Source organism: Cricetulus griseus, chromosome 5 (assembly GCF_003668045.3).
Source record: "Cricetulus griseus strain 17A/GY chromosome 5, alternate assembly CriGri-PICRH-1.0, whole genome shotgun sequence".
In the NCBI taxonomy this organism is placed as follows: domain Eukaryota; kingdom Metazoa; phylum Chordata; class Mammalia; order Rodentia; family Cricetidae; genus Cricetulus; species Cricetulus griseus.
Genome location: NC_048598.1, coordinates 101,055,775 through 101,070,710, shown reverse-complemented (window position 1 = coordinate 101,070,710; position 14,936 = coordinate 101,055,775). Strand labels below are relative to the sequence as shown.

General features: G+C 53.4%; 1 protein-coding gene across 5 annotated transcripts in view; it reads right to left on the bottom strand.

Annotated features, from left to right (window-relative positions):
• Positions 1-14,551, bottom strand: part of Dazap1 (DAZ associated protein 1) — a 27,774-nt gene extending 13,223 nt beyond the window's left edge. Inside the window, exons 1-4 of one of the 5 annotated variants that reach the window (XM_027419378.2) lie at positions 14,475-14,551; positions 1,806-1,846; positions 1,274-1,440; positions 1,003-1,068 (exon numbers count right to left, since the gene is read on the bottom strand). In XM_027419378.2, coding sequence (XP_027275179.1) covers positions 1,003-1,068; positions 1,274-1,440; positions 1,806-1,846; positions 14,475-14,479 — 279 coding nt within the window. In that variant the 5' untranslated portion in view covers positions 14,480-14,551. Of the gene's footprint in view, positions 1-1,002; positions 1,069-1,273; positions 1,441-1,805; positions 1,847-9,394; positions 9,598-14,474 lie in introns of those variants that run through there. The other 4 variants (XM_027419374.2, XM_027419375.2, XM_027419376.2 and 1 more) reach the window with 4 other exon arrangements.
• Positions 14,552-14,936: the final 385 nt, after the last annotated feature.

Sequence of the window (14,936 nt, the reverse complement as noted above, 5' to 3'; positions counted from 1 at the left end):
CCTGGGTTTGATCCCGAGCACCTACATGGTGACTCTAGTTCTAGGGAATCTGACACCCTCTGGCCTCCTTGGGCACCAGGCACTCAAGCAGAGTACAGACATACATGCAAAGAAAACACCCATGCACAAAAATTACAAATAAGGAGCTAGAGAGGACCGAGGTTCAATTCCCAGGACCCACATGGCAGTTCACAATTGTCTGTAACTCCAGTTCCAGGGGACCTGACACCTTCACACAGACATACATGCAGGCAAAATACCAATGCACATAAAATAAAAAGTCATTACAGCCATGTGTTGGTGGCGCACACCTTTAATCCCAGCACTCGGGAGGCAAAGGCAAGTGGATCTCTGTGAGTTCGAGACCAGCCTGGTCTACAAGAGCTAGTAACAGGACAGCCTCCAAAGCTACAGAGAAACCCTGTCTCAAAAAACCAAAACAAAAGTCATTACAAAGAAATACAAATAAGCCGGGCAATGGTGGTGCACTCCTTTAATCCCAGCATTCAGGAGGCAGAGGCAGGCAGATCTCTGTGAGTTCAAGGCCAGTGTGGTCTACAAAGCTACACAGAGAAACCCTGTCTCAAAAATAAATAATTTGGCAAGTAATTTGAGATTGGCAGCTCACATTTTAAATCCCAGCACTTGACAGGCTAAGACCATCTCACCAAACAGATGAGCCACTTGCAAAAGCCCCGCGTGCCACAGATTCCAAAAGTCACCACCCCTGCCTGCTCAGCAGCCCATGTGGAAGTGAAGGCAGTCTGCTGTCAGGAAGGAATGCTGAACAGTGGAGCCAAGTAAGCACCGGCAGCGGGCCCCTGCTCTGTTATAAGGGTGTGAGCTGCCCCGCCCCCCTGACAGGACTCTGCACCCAGCCCAAGATGAAGGTGCTTGGCATTCAATTGCTCCAGCATCCCCTGGAATGAGCAGAGTGGGGGTAATGGTGACCACCCACCACCATCCAACAGGACCAAAGCACCCAGTCCAGCCCAGCCTTACCCAGCCTTCTTTGGGCCGAGTTCTCTCTGGCTGCATCCCTCGAGGTGTGCATGGCTTCGGGTCAATCTGTAGGAAACATCAAGCCAGAGAGGTGAGCAAGAAGCCACTGCTCTGCATGGGACACTGCTGCAAACACCCACCACACCCCAGGGCTTGTCACCTCCAGGCTCCACCCTCTAATACACTGCATCTCTAGCAGCCTGAACCCTACACCAGCTAGTTCAGATGAGGGGGTGGAAATGGGGAAGAGTCCATGAAAGAGTCCACTTACATTCCGGCCATCCAGGGTGTGTGGTCTGCTGGCCAGCACGGTCCCCACACAATTGGGGTCTTTAAATTTGACAAACCCAAAGCCTCGGGACTGGTTGGTGGTTTTATCTTTCATGATGACACAATCCACAACTTCGCCATACTGGGAAAAGTAGCTGCGCAGAGTCTCTGCTCAGAGGCGGGAACAAAAGCACACATGTCCCTGGCTTAGGCATGGCCTCAGCACATATGAACATAACAGCAGGTACACACAAACATGCCTGTGCAGTGCCCCCGCCTCACCCAAGCTCAATGCTGGGGGAGAGGGCACAGGAGAAGCTGGGCCACCCTGCCTTTGTTCTGGAAGGGGGTGGACTAACTGCAGGGCACAGGAGGGGAGGGGAAGGAAGGGGAAGGGAGGGGAAGGGAGGGGAGGGGAGGGCTGGAGAAGCAGGGCACCAGCATGCAGCCATGTCGACTTTACAGCAAGCTCTGCTGAGGGACACAGGTACCAGGGCTGAGCCTGCCCATGTCTGGGACGCCACAGCTCCTACCTTGAGTGGTGCTCCAGTCCAGGCCACCCACGAAGAGCTTCCTGCAGAGAGAGGAGGCTCAGGTCAGCTGATGCCTTTGGGGCGTCCCACCCACACCAGGCACACAGGCAGAGGGCTGTGCTCAGTCAACCTGCGGGGCACAGAGCTCTCAGCAAAGGACTTCTGGATCCATACTACGGCAGACACGAGAAATAACCTTGCTGCAAAAGATGGCCCTGTCAGAGGGACACTGCCAGGAAAAGAACCAGTGTGACAGGCCAGTGCCCACAGACACTTCACCATCAGGAAGAGAAGCTGCAGCAGAAGCCCAAAAGATGTTTAGCCAACAAGAGAAAGACTGAGGTTGGGACACGGCCTCATGAAGTGGCTGGACAACAGTAGGTGACAAACCCTCAGCAGTGGCCCCTGACATGCCAGCTGCAGCCAGAGTGAAGAAAAGCAGTTCTTATCAGGTGGCCCTCGGGTCTCAGGAGTCACTTAATCCCTCCCCAGCTCTGGGGCACAAGGTATGGCCCAGGGGACAGCAGAGTCTGCCCTGCTGTAGCTCTGCTTGCTGACTCTAGGCAGGACACTAGGGGCAAGTCCCTGAGCCAGAAAGGTTCACAAAATCAGCACCACCATCACGCCCCAGACCTAAGAATTCTGCTCACCTTGCAGGAAACACCAGAGCCAGATACCCTGCCCCCCACCCCTGTGGGCAGTCAACTACACCATGCTGGGCTAGAAACCAGAGACATGAGAACCCTCAAGTGGCCCAAGCATCCTTCACAGCAAATCTCCACAGCAGAAGAACTTATGGGCATCCTGCAGGCTTCTGGTAGAAGGGGCTCAGGCAGAGCCCCTCCTGCCCATGGCAAAGCATGGGTGACCACAGAGGTCCCTCACTTAGTGTAGAAGAGGGCCCTGCCTGTCCTGCTGGGCAAGACTAAGAGCAAAGTTGCTAGTCCACTGCCCTCCTGGAATCAACTCTGTGTGAGGGATCAGCTGGGCAATCATGCAGGTGGCTCAGGGCCCAGCCTCACCAACCTAAAGCCACCTGTCTCCTCAGGCCGCAGCCTGGGAAGGGCAAGGCTTGCCCACTGAAACCAAAACAGAACAAGCTCGGCTCTCTGACAATACCAACCACTGCCAGCAGGGCTCCATAACGAGGCAGGCCATTGGGCAAGGAAGAGGAACCGGTCAGGCGGGTACGTGCCTTCCCCCTCACCCCAACCCAGTGCAGTTTCGACACAGGTATTGGGAAAGTGCCAGGCATGGTGGCACATGTATGTAAGCCCAGCACAGGAGGCTGTGGCAGAAGATCAGAAATTGGAGGTCAGATAAGGATTAGCACCCCCCCCCCCGACACACACACACACACACACACACAGGGTTTCTCTGTGTAGCCTTGGCTGTCCTGGAAGTCACTCTGTAGATCCACCTGCCTCTGCCTCCTGGGTGCTGGGATTAAAGGCAGAGAAGTGTGTGTTTGGGGGGGTGGGGGCAGTCAGGTCACCAGCACGGGTGAAATGCAGTGGGGGATGAGGTCCCCATCTCATCACTCTCACCCTGGCTTCAGGCAGCAGAGCCCATCTACACCCTGCAGTGCCAAAGGCTCAGGTGTCCCCGAGGGAGGGGCCGTGTGCTGGTGGCCATGTCTGAGGGAAGCAGCACTCCTGGCCTGTGCACAAAGGCTTATGCCTGGCTCACAAGAGTCCATCAGGTGAGGCAGGCCCATGCTCACAAAGGTTCTGGAAGGCTCCAGGATGTGGATTTCACTTCCTTTGTGGCTGGACCCAATCTCTAAGCCTGGGGTGGGGAGCAGTAGTCAATCAATAAGGAAGAGAAAGGAAGGAAAGCCAGAGCCTAGGAGGGCCTGTTGACCAGCACCCGGAGCCCCAGGATGGCAGCCCCTAGGACCCAGGCTGGGTGTGGAGGAAAGGCGAAGCCAACCTGCAGATTAAGATTAAGGGCCAACAAAGCCGCACTCTGCTCTCTCTGCCAGGTATGCTGTGGGTGACTGCAATATTGATTAAGGCGCCTCCAGCGGGAGCAGGTGAACCCTGCACCCTGCAAGTCAGTGCACTGTCAGGCAGAGCCCCTGCTGCCCAACCCCAGGCTGGCCCCCAGCTCACCTACAAGGACACGTGATGCACAAGCCTATGACCTCCACACAAAGAAGTGACATGAGAACGTGACTAAAGGGGCCTCATCTCTAATAACCTCCCAGAGGGTGCTCAGGGTACATGCACTTTACACTTGTCTCATGGCCCAAGCCACACCCCCAATCCCTACAATGGAAGCCCTTGAAAACAGTAGTCTAACAGACACCCATATGCTGACATGGCCTCCTGCTCATCCCATCCCTTCCCCAAAGCCAATCAAGCTTGTGACCTTGAGACTCAGTGTCTCTGGAAGGGACTCCTCAAGAGCTTTTGGGGAGCCAATTCAAACCCACAGCCGGGCGGTGGTGGCACACGCCTTTAATCCCAGCACTCAGGAAGCAGAGGTAGGCGGATCTCTGTGAGTTTGAGGTCTACAGAATGAGTTCCAGGACAGCCAGGGCTACACAGACAAACCGTGTCTCAAAAAACCAAAACCAAACCAAAAATGCACCGTCAGGCTCACAGCAGGCACACACAACACAAAACTTGCAGCCCTTGGACTGTGGCCAGGGAGCAAAGGTCCTGGACAGAGGCAGCCCGGTCATAGCTTGCAAATGAAGTGACAACAGAGCCCTCCAACTGTTGCTCTCATGACAGCCAGCCTCTTCTGAACCTAGGGAACCTTGGACCATTGCTCAGTGAGCAATACCATGCAGGCCCAGGACACCCCCACAGAAAACCACCCCCAGAAGCTCCCCCAGGGCTAAGGGGACATTTATATTTACTGAGTACTCCAAGATGGATAGAGCCCCCAGCAGGTTCCCTGCCTCTTCCAAACCCTCCAATGAACTGTCACAGAAGGAACAACTGCAGCTGGTCTACAGCACAATGTCCTGGTTGAGGTCTGAGGGTCCTCCAGGGCTCAGGGCCACGAAGCAGGTTCCCCAGGTCAGGGATACTGAGCAATGGGACCTCTAGATTGGCTAGGACATGAATGAGCTTGGCCCTCCCTCCAACAGGCCTGCCACTGCATTCACCTGCCAGTCATGCAGCAAGAAGGTGCTCAACCCAATCTGAGATGCGCAGCATCCACATACAGAGTCCAGCCTACACAAGCCCCAGACAACCAGGCCCCTCCTCCAGGATGCCAGGTGTGCCTGCCTTTCCCTCTGCAGGTGATGCTGACAGTAGTCAGTACACACCAGCTGTCACATCTTCCCCACCACCCTGTCCCACAGGTCACTGTGGACATTGAAGGGTAGAGTGACCTGGTCCATCCAAGGGAAATGACTGCAGAAGCCTCTGTCTAACATGGGCCTGAGCCCAACACTCAGGGCACAGACTGTGCACCGGTCCACTTGTGATAACTCTTGCAAGCAGGCCACATGTGACCCTCCTGCGTGGGCTGACTTAACACAATACAGAAAACCAGACTCAGAGTGCGGTACCCACTTCTATACTCCCTTCAGAGACTCCAGCCCTCCAGGCCAATGGAAGTCTCAGCAAGGCACCTGCCGCCAAGCCTGACAACCTACAAAGTGCGTACATGCACACACACAAATTTAAAAGAAAGATAGGCTGGGGTAGGGGTGATGGTGCAAGCCTTCAATCACAACACTCACTCAGGAGGCAGAGACAGGAGGAGCTCTGTGAGTTTGAGGCCAGCCTGGTCTACAGAACTCCCATTGTCCAATCAGGGCTACACAGAGAAACCCTGTCCCGGGAATGAATAAATTAAATAATAAATAAATAAATAAATAAATAAATAAATCCAGATTCAGGCATGGTGGCACACACCTTTAATCCCAGAACTCAGGAGACAGGCAGGCAGGCAGACTGTACCACCGGTCTGTACCAGAAAAAAACCCAAGACAAGCCCAACTTTAAGATGACCCTAAGGATGGTCCCTTTGCTATATTTCCAAGAAATGGCTCAGAAGCTACCCTAAAAGGAAGCCACTATCTACTTTCCATCCACCTCCTGGGGAAAGGACAGTCAGTCACATCACAAGCTCTAGGCAGCAGAGGCCTCAAGAAAGAATGGGTAGTTCTTGCCATGACCTGGAACCCCCCAGCCAATACATGCATGAGGGCGGAGGTCCCACCAGATGTAACACAGTCGGCTGTCCACTACAGGTGACTACCTATCTGGGCTGAACAAGGGCAATGAACCCAGGGCAGCGGTCTATAGAGGAAATGGCAGGAGGACCCAGCATGCATCTCAAACAGCTCCAAAAGCAAGAGCTCTTACAGGGACCCGGGTGGCCCACTGTTAATCACAGCTGCTATGCTTTCTCAGAAACCAAATGCTACACTTGGAGACTCTGTGATTTGCAACTGTAGCATCTGGCTCTTCACAGAGCCAGGCCCTAGGGTAGGTCTCCAGCACTAAAAACAAACAATTTAAAAAACTTTTGTATACAAAGGTTGGGTGTAGCAGGGCACTTAATCCTGGGCACTCAGGAAGCAGAGGCAGGTCTATCTCTGGCCATAGTGCATTCCAGAACAGCCAGAGCTACACAGTGAGACCCTGTTTCAAAACCAAACCATAAAACTCGCCCTTTGGATAGCTTTCTGGGGACTCACAGAACACAGTCCCAGGCTCGTCCAGTCTAGACACTGGCTCCTATTGCCATACTGCCCAGTGAGTCTGTGAGGCTGCAGTGGTGCAGCAAGGTGTGGAGACTCAATGTCCTGGAGACCTATGTTGTCCCAGGGAAGGGCTGCAACACTTGATGCAGCCAGCAACTTCTGACCTGCCTCCAGGCCCACAGTGGCCCTTCAGACCCCAATGGGAATGAATGCCAAAGACCTACCAGCTGCACAGGCACCAGCTAAGTCCTCAAGTTCCTGTCTGGCAGCCCTCTTCCTTCAGCAAGGTGCTCTGATCCCAGGACAAATCCACAGGAAGCACACCCCTTCCCACTACATCCAGGTCCTCTGTGCCAGGCACACTCAACACCAAGGGAATTAGGCAGTTCACCCACCACACCAGGAATCCTGCCTGAAGGCAGCCAGACTCTTCCTATGGAGGCAGACTGAAGCAACCAGAATATCCCAAAGTACAATGTAAGAGTCTCACTGTCTCCCTACCCAGGTTGACACAAGCTATAGGTAGAAAAGTGAACCCACATGAGGCCTGGCCATGTGCACCAATCAAACAAGTTCCTGTACCTGCAGGGGGAACCTCAGGATGCCATTCAAGAGACCCTTGGGCCAGAAAATTCACAAAGCAGTTAGGGAGCAGCATTTAAGGCTTAATGGGGAGACCCAGTATGTCCTAATCAGGGTCCTGAGGAACCCCAGGCTCTCAGACCGGTTCCCTTTAGAATTTCAGGTTTGTCATGACCCCTCAAGCTCCGACTCAAATCATTGAGTCCACTAAAGTCCCTACCTAGGGCTCCCTGGTCCTCGAACTACTTTGTGATCTCCCTGACTTCCATACCAGGTCCCACAGCTCTAAAAGCTTCCCTCTGGTGTCCCCCAATCCTTCAGTCTTGTTTCTGGGTCTTTAACACTCTACAGAGCCCCCTGTATCCAGAGCTATTGTCTGTGGCTCCCTGACCCCAGGCTCCTATGTCAAAGTCCCCATACCACCAGACTACTTTTTAAGCCTCCCAGGACTCAAGCTCCCCTTCATACTCCCCAGCACCCTGAATTCTTTTTCTGGGTGCCCTGGCTTGCTGAGCTGTTTCAGGTGTGGGGAAACCTGGCTTCTGGGTTCTTCTTTCAGGTTTCCCAGACCCCTGAACTACTGTTTAGAGTCTCCTTCTTATGGGATCCCTAACCCACTGGGGAATCCCTCTGGGGCCCCACAATGCCCCCATGAGCTAACCTTTGGAATCTCTCTGGTCTTAAGTCCCCCTTTGGAGGACTTACCTCCCCAGGCTCCCCTTTCGGGTCTCCCTACACTTCAACCTATTCTTTGGAGTTCCCTAGTCCCCCAAGTTATCATTTGGTGTCCCCTTCTGCCCCCTTGAGCTCCACTTTGGAATCCCAAGCTCATGGAGCTCTCTTTTGTTATCTCCATGAACTCCGAGCTCTCATTGGATTCTCCCCAGCCTCTCAATTAGCCTATGAACAAACAACAAAATAAAAATGTTTTAAAAATTGTATTTGACTCCTTACCTATCCCTCTGGACCACCCTGACTCGGGGTGTCCATTTTGGTATCCCCTAGTTTGGCCAGCTATCTTTTGGAGGCTCTCAGGTCTCCCTAGTTCCTTGGCTATCCTTTGGGGTTCCCCAACTATCCACTGGGCTTTCCTTAATTCTGTGACTCCTACTGGAGGTCCCCCCAGCCCCCTTAGCTAACCTGTATGATCTCCCCTTAACCACAATTATGGCTTGTGGTCTCCCATAGCACCAAGGCTCCTTTTTGGGGTTCCCTCAGCACTTTGATCTATTCTTTGGTATCTCTAACTCCATAGCTCAACTTATGGGGTCTCCTACACCCTAATCTATCCTTTGTGAGGGTCCCTCAGTCCGCTAAATTATTCTACAGGGGCCTCCTTGCACCCATTCACTTGACCCTCTTGAGCCCTGGCTTCTGTGTAGGGTCCCTCAGCACTCTGAGTTATCTGTTGGGGTCTCCCTAACCACTCATATATTCTTTGGTGCCCCCAAGTCCCCTGAATTTTATGACACCCATACTCCATTTAGGTCCCTCCAACACCTAACCTATCCTTTGGTGTCTCTCAGTTCCATGAAGTATCATTTGATGGCCTCTCTAATCCGTGAACCTCCAAAAGTATCACCGGAGACTCCTTGGCCCCCTGAGCTCCACTTAGGAAGACCAACATTCTAACCTATTCTTTGTGGTCCTCCTCCTCCCTGCAGTTCTGTGTAGTTTTCCCCAGCACCCTAATGTACCCCTGTGCTATCCCATGGGGTATCCCTGACTTGTCATCTGTGCTTTGGGACCCTCAGAACTCATAACCTAATTTACGGAGGGGTTATCTCTGACCTCTTATCCATCCTCTGGAGACTCTCAGCATCCCTAATCTGTCTTATGGGGTCTCCATGACCTGTGAGCTATCTTTTAGGATTCCCCACTCCCCAGAGTTACCCTATGGGGTCTCTTTGATCTACAGTCTATTCTTTGGAGGTCCCTCAGCTTCACCAATTTAATATTTTGGGTTCCCAAGGACCCTGGTCCACCTTTGGAGTCTCACTGGCACCTAAGATCTCCTGTGGGAGTCTCTTAGCATCCCTAATTATCCTATAGTGCTTTTCTGACTCCAGGGCTCCACTTAGGGGTCCTCAATACCCTGATTATCACTCCGGGGTCTCTCAGTCCGGTGAGCTATGATATCGGGTCCCCCTAACCCGTGAACTATCATTTAGGGTTCCTCTGGTCATGAGCTGTCATCTGGGGTCCCTTCAGTTACCCATGGGCTGCCTTTGGGGCTCCCCCCAGCACCCCGGCTCTCCTCTAAGTCCCGGCCCGGCCGGCCCGGCTCCCCGGCCTCCCTCGCCCCCAGCCTGGCCCGACCCCGTGGTCTCACCCGATCTCGTCGGCGCCCGCGCTGTTCATGGCGCCCCGTCCTGGCCCGCTGCGCCCCGCACCTCCGGAAGGTCACCGCTCGTCCCTCCCCGCGGCCGCGGCCCGGATCTGCGCAACGGCGGCGGCGCTGAGCCTCCTCCCTCCGCGCCAACGGTCGCCGCGCGTCCCCGCGCCGCCGCGCCGCCGCCCTGCGCACGCCCGGGCGCGCTCCCGCACGGGGCCTCCGGGGGCGGAGCCAGGGGCGCGCCGCTCGTGCGTGCCTGATTGATAGGGGCAACGCAGAGCTTTGCGCTGGCGCAACAAGGCTAGGCGCTCAACGTGCTTCCGCCTCGCGTGTCTACGTTTTCTGGGAAATGTAGTCCTCCGCGTTCTGTGGCCTTCAGAAGGCCCGCGGAAGGAGCCAGCCACGTGCGTGCGTGCGCGTGCATGCGTCGCCCGGCGCGCCGGGGCGTGCATGGCGCGCGCAGGCGCAGATGAGGGCTCTCTGTTTTCCACTTGCGAATCTCGATCTTCTGTGGCGGCCTGTGAAGAATAAAGTCCATGGCTGCCCCTCAGGGCCCGGTGCAGAACACAGGCTGCACGTTCACGTCGAGAAATGTGTCACTTCCCGGTGTTCCTTTTTCCCAGAAGATGATACAGAGGGTCACAGAGGCTGACGCACCTGTCCAAGGTCATTAAGTTAAGGCCTGATTGGGATCAAAGTAGAAGTTAACCAAATTCACTGGCTATAAAAGGATAAAATAAAATAAAAATCACAGTCCCCCAGTCCCACTAACATGGGCAGACAAACTCTTTCACTATTGTCTATTGTCTGCTGCCTGTCTTCTCAGGATAATCCCTCTCCTCTCTCTCAAAGCGGGTTCCAGTCCAGCTAGGGCCACAAAGTGAGACCTGGAGGGAAAAAGGTCAGGCAAAGAAACAACGCTGAGGCCAAGTGGTGGTGGCCACGTCTTTAATCCCAGCACTCGGGAGGCAGAGGCAGGCGGCTCTCTGTGAGTTCAAGGCCAGCCTGGTCTACAGAGCGAGTGCCACGATAGGCTCCAAAGCTACACAGAGAAACCCTGTCTCTAAAAACCAAAAAGAAAAAAGAAAAGAAAAGAAAACCCCGTTGAGCAGAGCCAAAAAAACACATTGACTCTGCAACCAGAACCAAAGAAATGCACCATGACCCTGAAACTAGAACCAAAGAAACACACTTTGTCCCTGGAATCAGAGCCAGTGAAAAAAAAAAAATACACCCTGGCCCTAAAAGTAGAGCCAAAAGGCTAAAAGGGACCAGTGAAAGAAACACACTTTGGCCCTGAAACCAGAGCCAAATCTGACCCTGAACCTGTGCAGAAAAGCAACCAATCCCTGAGCAGGAGATCTAGCCACTCTGAGCTCAGGGACTGAAATCTGACCAGCTCTACCCTGGAAATCTCCCTGGCCTCTCCTCCGCCCCTAAGAAGCCCTATATAAACCCTGTGCCTGTGCAGCTTGTCGCTGTCCTGTTATGCTCTTCCACCCTGGCAGAGGCAGCCACCCTCCTGGATTCTTCCCTCCCAATAAATCTTTAGAATGAGGTTTGGGTGAGACCTTCTTTCATCAAAGAGAAGTAACAAATTTTCACTGGAACCAGAGCGGAGCGGAGCAGGGCTGTTACTCTTTCACCTAGAATCCTTCCCTTAAGAAGCAGAATTGTTACACTCCCGGAGACTGAAGCCGAACTGTAACAACTTCGCTGGGGAAGCCCTCCCCTGCTTGCCAGAGCAGAGCTGATGATACACTAGGGAAGCCTTTCCCTGGAGCAGGGCTGTAAGCTGCTGTGTTTACTATGACCTGTGGTATTCCTTAGCTTCCGAGTGCCAGAATACCTTTCCATCCGAGCTGCCTCAATGTTTAGAAGACCCTATCTCACAAAGGTATATAATTTAATAGTAGTAATAGTACCCCACCTCAAAAAGGTATATAACAATAATGAGAAGAAAAAGAAGCCAGGGATACAAAGTGAGACCCTGTCTCAAAACTATAATAATAACAATAACACAATAAATAAGTAAACAAAATGAGGTAATGGCTCCGTTTGTAGAGCACCTGTCCAGACTGACCAAGGCCACCATCCCCAGTACCACATAAACCAGGCATGGCAGTGCAAGCCTGCCATTCTGACAACTGGGAGGTTGGAGAGGAAGACTGGGAATCCAAGGTCGTCCTTAGCTACACAGTGAGCTTGAGGCCAGCCTGAACTACACGGGACATTCCCAAACAAACAATAAATGCCTCACATGGCCCACAGTGCTGCTTGTGGAACCAGATGATGGTAACACATAAGCACCCAGATTTGAAACACCAGGCATGAGATAATAGTGACCCCCCAGGTAGCAGTTCTCTCAGGGACTGTATATTCCATTGTGAGACTTCTCTTGGATTACAAAGTAGAGTAACAACAATTTTGAGGGTGAGGCCTGACTGTGTGGGGGATGAAAATGCATGGAAGAGCAGATCCTAGAATTACCATGCAAGGTCAGGCTGAGGCTATGAGTTTGGGGTGGGGATGTTGGTAGTTGGCTGTCACTGTTCTTATAATCCATAGATTGCCTTCCCCCTCCACAAGATAGGGTTTCTCTGTGTAACAGCTCTGGTTGTCCTAGAACTAACTCTGTAGACCAGGTTGGCCCAAACTCAGAGATCTGCCTGTCTCTGCCTCCGGAGTGCTGGGATTAATGGTGTGCTACCACACCTGGAGTTTTTTTTAGACATGTGGTCAGGTCGGGTGGTAGTGGTGCATGCCTTCAATACCAGCACTTGGAAGGCAGAAGCAGGCGGATCTCTGTGAGTTCGACCCAGCCTGGTCTATAAGTGTTAGTTCCAGGACAGCCTCCAAAGCCACAGAGAAACCCTGTCTTGAACCACCCCCCCCCCACCGCAAAAAAAAGAAGACACCTTTCTGGTAGTCACAAAACCATGGGCTCCATCCCCAGAACCATGGGTCTCCCCAGCATTTGGGAGGGGGAGGCAGGAGCTCTCTGAGTTTGAGGCCAGCCTGATCTGAGGGTGACCTGGGATCTTGTCTGCATAGTGAGGTTCTGTGTCAATAAACAAAACAAACAAACAAACAAACAATTCATTTCCAGTGCTGGGTACAGCAGCTCAAACCATTAAAAAATGGAATGAAGCAAAAGCTGCTTTCTAATCAGGCCAACGTTTTGTTTTTTGTTTTTTCTCTGTGTACCCCTGGCTGTCTGGAACTCACTTTGTAGACCAGGTTGGCCTCGAACTCAGTGATCCCCCTGCCTCTGCCTCCCTTTAAAGGGGGCACACCAACCCTACCTGGCTCCAGCCCAAAGCTTTTGTTTGGAGCAGAATCTCCCTGTGTAGCTCTGGTTGGCCTGGAACTCACCAACATCCCCCTGCCTATGACTCTGAAGTGCTAGCATTAAAAAGCTACCTATTTTCTCTCTCTCTCTCTCTCTCTCTCTCTCTCTCTCTCTCTCTCTCTCTCTCTGTGTGTGTGTGTGTGTGTGTGTGTGTGTGTGTGTGTGTGTGTTTTCCCAATGCAAAAGCAAAGAGCCTGCTGGCGCATGCCTTTAATCCCAGCACTCGGGAGGCAGAGGCAGGTGGATCTCTGTGAGTTTGAGGTCAGCCTGGTCTCCAGAGCGAGTGCCAGGATAGGCTCCGAAGCTACACTGAGAAACCCTGTCTCGAAAAACCAAAAAAAAAAAAAAAAAAAAAAAAAAAGAGCCTTTCATTGTTTAATGAGCTAACCTCATTAGCTCGGGCCCATCATTCATTCATCGAGGCGGGTGGCTGGAGAAAGACCCTATTTTATGTTTTAATTAGACCACACGAGATCATCGGAAGGACCACTCAAGATTAGTGGAGCATGGAAGCTGGGGTGGGGCTAGAGTTCACCGAGGAGAGTACTTTCCCCGCAGGCACAAAGCCCAGAACCCATTCTGAGCAAGCGCTGCAGACACATGGGGGAGGTAGAGAAGCAGGATCTGGAGTTCAAAGCCATTCTGAGCCACTTGAGACGGCTCAGCGCACTGGCTGCTCTTCCAGAGGGCCAGACCACCTATGTGGGGGCTCACAACTGAGCTCTAGGGAATCCGATGCCCTTTTCAAGGCCTCCCTGTGCACTGCACAAAGTGGAGACTGTCAGGATTCTAACCTGGAGTTGTTTTCCCCATCTGTAAAATGAGGGGATTGACAGTTACCATTGCAGCATTCTGAAGGCTAATAGTTTTACTATTCCAGACATTCTCTCAGCATTGCTCAGAAAAATTATCAGGTCACCACATCCAACGAGCTCAAGTGATCTGGGGTAACTGGAGCGGGTAAGGAAGGGCAAGCGTGGGTTAGAGCGGCTGGGAGAGGGATGACTTCTTGGACCACACCAGGCCAATGCGAGTCTAGACTTGAGGGATCAAACCAGGCATTGGTGGCGCACGCCTCTAATCCCAGCACTTTCGAGGCAGAGTAAGGCGGATGTCTGTGAGTTTGAGGCCAGCCTGGTCTACAGAGCGGGTTCCAGGTCAGCAGGGGGCAATATCGTGAGCTCCTATCTCTAAATAAACAAATAAATACAATTAAAAAAATAAACTTGGAGGAGCAGCTAGGACATGTTGGGATCAGCAAGCAAGCTCAGCGGCTTCTCCAGTCAGGTCTCTGGACAGTAAATAGAGCACCCTGGTGAGCCAGTCAGGCAAATGCAGAAAGTCAGGCCCCGCTCAAAATGCCAGGCGCCCCTGGATCCTGCCCTGCTCCTGCAGGTGCTTTGGCGGTGCACCGGTCAGCATATCCCACCCTCTACAGCACTGGCCTGCACCCGGTATGTAAGCCCCGACCCTCATGGCTCCAACTTCACGGCTAGACAATTAGGCTCCGCCCAGGCCCGTAGGCCCCGCCCCATCACTATGTCGGGTCCTTAGTAAAAGGCTGAACTCCATCCGACCTCCACCCAACGCCCCCCACCCCACTCCTAGCCGAAAGAGACGCGGACTCCTACCTAGCCTCAAGCCGGCTAGGCCCCTCCCGACCCGTGGGAGAAGACTAGGCCACTAGCAGAAGGCTGGACTTCATCCTATCCCATAAACACCTACCCCATGGCACTGTCCCCATCCGTAGCAAAAGGCTGGACGTCATCGCCTCAGCCTGCTGGCCCAGCTCCTTAGCTCTGTCCCTCATGATTAGCAGAAGGTTGACCCCACCCCATCGCTCTGGTCCCGCCCCTAGCAGAAGGCCGGACTCTGCCCGCTAGCACAGGCTCCATCCTGTATGGCTCCTGCCTGCATCCCAGCCCACAGACTCCATCCAAAGCAAAAGATTGAACTCCTCCCTAGCCCAGCAGTGCGGGACCGTCCCAGTCCATAGGTCCGCCCTTAGCAGAGCCTGCACGCTCCACCTGGCCCTCAGGCTCGGTGACCCGGGCCCAGCCCAGCACGAGGAGGAACAAGGCCCCACCTCCTTCCCGTGGCTCCACCCACCCCAGCCCCAGGCCGACTGCTTCCCCGCACACAGGCTTCGCCCCAGCCCGTAGGCCTCGCCCCGCAAGCATGGTCCGC